General features: G+C 42.4%; 1 protein-coding gene across 1 annotated transcript; it reads left to right on the forward strand.

Moving 5' to 3' along the window:
• The first annotated feature begins 4,203 nt into the window (after positions 1-4,203).
• On the forward strand, positions 4,204-5,074 carry LOC122753295 (tricarboxylate transport protein, mitochondrial-like). Its single transcript, XM_044000650.1, has one exon. The coding sequence runs from the start codon at positions 4,204-4,206 to the stop codon at positions 5,071-5,073; it is 870 nt and encodes a 289-aa protein (XP_043856585.1). The 3' UTR covers position 5,074.
• The last annotated feature ends 522 nt before the right edge of the window (positions 5,075-5,596 follow it).

Consider the following 5,596-nt stretch of genomic DNA (forward strand, 5'->3'; position numbering starts at 1 on the left):
AAAAAGAAGCCAAACCACATTCCCTGCTTTCAAGGAGCTCATTTAAATTGGGATGGGGAAGAGGGGAAACAATGTGTGTGTGTGTGTGTATATATATATATATATATATATATGTGTGTGTGTGTGTGTGTGTGTATATATATATATATATGTGTGTGTGTGTGTGTGTATACATTCAAGATATACAGTATGAAAATGTTAAGGAAGGAAGGCACTAGAAATGGGTGGTGGTGGTGGAGAGATTCTGTGGTGGAAGCACACTTTTGAATAGCTCTAATTGTTAAGAAGTATTTTCTGATATCAATTTCTAAATTTGCTTATTTGTAGCTTCCACCCATTATTCTAGCGTCTTCTTTCCAGGGCCAAATAGGACGAGATTAATCACTACTTATAGTTATATCATTTTTAATCTGAAGTACTACCAGGAGGCTGACTAGATAACAATAATAATAATTAATAATAATTTATTATTATTAACATTTTATATCACTTTAAGTTTTACAAAGTGCTTTATATATGTTGCCTCATTTGATCTTCACAACAACCCCATGAGGTAAGTGCTCTATTTATCTCTAATTTACAATTGAAGAAATAGGCTCCTTAAGTGACTTGCCCAGTGTCACACAAATAGTAAAATGCTAAGACTAGATTTGAATTCAGATCTCCCTGTTTCCAAATCCAGCTGCCATGCTGCTCCCCTTACCTAGATATAATGGACTAAGGATATTCATACTCAATCCCACTAAAATAAAATGGATCATTCTTAAAAGAAGAACACAAAATTAACCTCACGGATGTGGAAATCTTAGTTCCAAAGAAAACTGGTCCAAGTGCAGAGAAACAGATCAGAGGCAGAACAAATAGAAGGTTGGCCTTGGAGAAGTAGATATCTAGATGCAATAGAAGCCTGGCTTAGGGTCAAGGAGCTAGATAAACATAATGAATGTGTGATTTTTGAAGCTGACTTCCTCTTCCTGGTAGTAATAACAGTGAACATTTATATTCTACTTACTATGTGCCAGGCATTGTACTAAGTACTTTATAAGGACTTGATCCTTGCAACAACCTTGAGGGACTTAGATAGGTTTTATTATTGTCACACCCCGGGCATTTTACAGAAGAGGAAACTGAGGCAAACAGAGGTTGTGACTTGCCCAGGGTCACACAGCTACTGGCTCTGCCTGGATTTGAACTTAGGTCTTCCTTAGTCCAGTCCTGACACTCTATACACTTCACAACCTAACTGTTCCTATTACTCAAAATGGCTGGCTGGAGGTTCTAAGAGTCTTAGGATATGTAACCCAGAGTGCCATGATCCCTTTCTCTGACTTTAGCTTGCCCATGCTGCTCTCATATTACAATTTCTAACAGAAAGAAGCATTTCTTTCAGAACACATTCAACATTTCCTATTGTCCCTTTCATGAATTTCCTTTTTCAGTGTTTTTTGCAGATCACAGATCCTGGCCAAGGTAGAGGTAAAACTGGTATATCCTGTGGTGAATAAATAATAGACACATTACCCTCCCCCACCCCCACCCCCCGACTTTCTGCCTATTCTATCCATCAATTTGTATTCAAGTAGGTGAGTCATGGCTTATGTTCCCTTTTCCTCTAAATTCATATTCAGAAAAGAAAAGAAAAGAAAAGAAAAGGGTACATATATAGCAATAAGTAGGGATGAATGAAGATTGGGCATATGCTTTCATTGTTACAGGGGACTCCCAAACAAGAAAATCTTTCTTTCTTTCTTTCTTTCTTTCTTTCTTTCTTTCTTTCTTTATTTCTTTCTTTCTTTCTTTTTTTTTTTTAGTGAGGCAATTGGGGTTAAGTGACTTGCCCAGGGTCACACAGCTACTAAGTGTTAAGTGTCTAAGGCCAGATTTGAACCCAGGTACTCCTGACTCCAGGGCCGGTGCTGTATCCACTGTGCCACCTAGCTGCCCCTTGCCACCTAGCTGCTTCTGGAAATTTCTACCAATACAAATCAAAATCTCTGCTAATTATAGTCTGAGAGATTTGCCTAATGTACAGAGAGATAAAATAACTTACATGGGGGCAGAGACAGGGATAGGATTTAAAACCAGGTCTTTTTTACTCTAAGCCCAGCTCTCTACCTACCATATCAAGCTGCCTTTCATAGCAATAAGTGATCATAAATAATTCATGCCCCTGAGTATTAGTGGGTATTCTAATGGGAGCAAACCTTCCCATAGATATTCAGCATTGAGCACATAGATCAGATTCTATCATAATAAGCTGGGACCTTGTTAACTCCTATTATTTCAGTGTAGCTCTACAACTTGTTATGGCAACTTTTCCAAGTATGTTACAAGTAGGAGTAACTATCCTTCATTGGTCAGTTAAAATAAAAGGATATTCTACCAATACTACCATTGGCAAGGGCAGTAGGGAATGAGAGCTAAGTGGAGTGGCAATTGCATATCAAGATTCAAAGGAAGAGTCTGAAAAAGTAGGCAAAGCACACTAGTACAGCTGGAAAGAGGACGGCACATGGGACCAATTCCCACTAACTTAGCTAAGAAGAGAACACATGGAATTTTGGGTTAGCAGGACAAGTCAAAAGGTTTCCATAGTCATTTCAAGAGACCCTTTTTGTATAGAGTGGGGTTGTGGGAATTGAGTGAAAGAGAAGGAAATCTTAAATGAACCAAATGGATTCCAACTTTAGGTCTACATAAAAGAACTAAAACATCTTATATAGGACGAAGGCATTTTGATCCTTTAATTATGAAAGAGCTATATTGTGGATTGCTCCTTTTTTTTTTTTTTTTTTTTTTTAGTGAGGCAATTGGGGTTAAGTGACTTGCCCAGGGTCACACAGCTAGTAAGTGTTAAGTGTCTGAGGCCGGATTTGAACTCAGGTACTCCTGACTCCAGGGCCGGTGCTCTATCCACTGTGCCATCTAGCTGCCCCTGACTTCCATAATATTGGCAGAATAGGAGTAACAAAATACCAATCAGTGAGAGAAAGGTTTCCCCTCCACACCGCCCCCAAAATGATCCAACATCTATCCATCCATATTGTATTTGTGAAGTAGATTTTTTTTTGAAACCATATGAGACTTGACATTTATACCTATCAAATTTCTTTCTAATTAGACTTGGTCAGAGCTTCTAATAGTTAAAATCTTTTTTGGATTCTGACTACATAATTCATTTTGTTATCTCTAATATTGGTCATGTAGAAATTTGATGACAATGTTATAAATTTATCTGTGAGTGCTCAATACATTTACATCAGTTTCTTTCAATCATTTCTACCTTTCCTCCTTATCTTAATTCTTTCTCATTGAATTTTCAGAATTTCACCTTTGAGAGCTTCTCATTCCTCTTGGGTAGATTTCCTGTATATAACATGAATCCCTGGGTTTGAAATAGTAACAAAAAATTTAAAAAAAAATCCCCTAAACTCTAAATCCACATAGGTCTTTGTTGTTGTTCCTGTTTATAACATCTGAGCGAATACCACAGAAATGAGGAACCTGAAAGTTTTAGAATGATTTTGTGAGTCCTGCATAGAATACAACACTGATGAAATCACAGATTCATTAAAGTATCACAAAACTTACCAGTTTGATTATTTGTAACAAATCTTCATTAAGTACTTAATGAAGGAAAGGGGTTTAAAAAAAGAGAATACACATACTCTTTGCTATTTAGGAGATGATAGTATGCTAGCTGGATCTATGGCATGTAAATGCTTAAGTACAATTCAAGATGAATGTGATCAATGGAAAGGAAAGATTTAGAAGGAGGATGCTGGGGGAACAACAACAACAACAACAAAACTTGAGGAAACTGTTATATTTCAAGACCCTTGACTTTATCTTTTTTAAATGGCACCAACTTATGCTTGATTTTTTAAAATAGTAAAAGCGATTTTCAGGTAGCATCAATATTCACCCCTCAAAACTCTTTACCTCTCAAAATCTGTGTTTCTGGAACATGGTGTTTAGAAGGTGCTGTGTTTTGGGCCTGAAAAAATGGATGGCCCTGCCCAAGCACCTTTCTCAGCATAATATAATTGCGGGCATGGCAGGAAGATGAATAAGCAGAAATGAAACTGTCAACTTGATTAGATGATTAAAAAAAAAATTTACCAGTCGGCCTGACTGCCACCCGCGGGCCCGGAGAGCAAAGAACGCTGAGCCAAGAGGCAGTCCAGAGCCCCCTCCGTGATCATGAGCACAACCCCCGCCGCTGCCCCGGCCCAGGGGAAGGCCATCCTGGCAGGCGGCTTGGCCGGAGGCATCGAGATCTGCATTACCTTTCCCACTGAATATGTGAAGACTCAGCTGCAGGTGTATGAGAAAGCCAAGCTCCCTCGCTACCAAGGCACTGGGGACTGTGTGAAGCAGACCATGCGCAGCCATGGGGTCCTGGGACTCTACCAGGGCCTCAGCTCTCTTCTCTACGGCTCCATTCCCAAGGCAGCCGTCAGGCTTGGGATGTTCGAATTTCTCAGTAACCACATGCGGGACTTCCAGGGCCGGATGGACAGTACCCGAGGGCTGCTCTGCGGGCTGGGGACCGTCGTGGCTGAGGCTGTGGTGGTCGTGTGCCCCACGGAGACCATCAAGGTGAAATTCATCCATGACCAATGTTCCGCCAATCCCAAGTACCGTGACTTTTTCCATAGTGTGAGGGAGATTGTCCGGGAACAAGGTTTGAGGGCCACCTACCAGGGCCTCACTGCCACTGTGCTGAAACAAGGCTCCAACCAGGCAATCCGATTCTTCGTCATGACCTCCCTCCGGAAATGGTACCGAGGAGATGACCCCAGCAAGCCCATGAACCCTGTAGTGACCGGGGCATTTGGAGCCATTGCTGGCGTTGCCAGCGTCTTTGGAAACACGCCGCCGGATGTCATCAAGACCCAGATGCAGGGCTTGGAAGCTCATAAATACCAGATCATGAAGCATGAGGGGCTCAAGGCCTTCTACAAGGGCACCGTGCCCTGCCTGGGCCGGGTCTGCCTGGACGTGGCCATTGTCTTCATCATCTATGATGAAGTGGTCAAGTTTCTCAACAAAGTGTGGAAGACAGACTGAATTGCAGCAGCTGCTGAGGCCCAGCGGCCAGGCCTGGGGCAGATGAGAGGCCAGAGTCGTGTCGGGGCCGGGCCCTGGGTGCGAGGAGTCCTACCCACACTTAACTTGGTCCGCAGAGCCCGGTCCCTGCTCCTCAGGCGACCAGCAGACCGATCCGGGGCTGTGAGCCCGGGCTTCCCCAGGAGGCAGAGACTTGGCTGGGCCAGCCTTCATACACCAATCTTTTGGCCTCTGCTCTGACTCTCCTTCTCCCCTCGTGCCCCATGCTTCTTCAGAGACATCCTGGGGAAGCATCAAGCTACCCCTGCCCCCCCAGGTCTCATGACTCCAGTGTGACTTGTGCAAAAAAAAAAAAAAAAATTTAAACAGGGCTATGAGGATTAAGTGCCTTGCCCAGGGTCACACTGCTAATAAGTGTCAAGTGTCTGAGTTCAGATGTGAACTCAGGTCCTCCTGAATCCAAGGTCTGTGCTTTATCCACTGTGCCACCTAGCTACCCCCAATTAGATGATTTTATAAAGGC

The sequence above is a fragment of the Dromiciops gliroides genome, chromosome 1 (assembly GCF_019393635.1).
Source record: "Dromiciops gliroides isolate mDroGli1 chromosome 1, mDroGli1.pri, whole genome shotgun sequence".
In the NCBI taxonomy this organism is placed as follows: domain Eukaryota; kingdom Metazoa; phylum Chordata; class Mammalia; order Microbiotheria; family Microbiotheriidae; genus Dromiciops; species Dromiciops gliroides.

Bases quoted from the DNA above. Each gene is read 5' to 3' on its own strand.
- LOC122753295 (XM_044000650.1), top strand. From the start codon at position 4,204: ATGAGCACAACCCCCGCCGCTGCCCCGGCCCAGGGGAAGGCCATCCTG.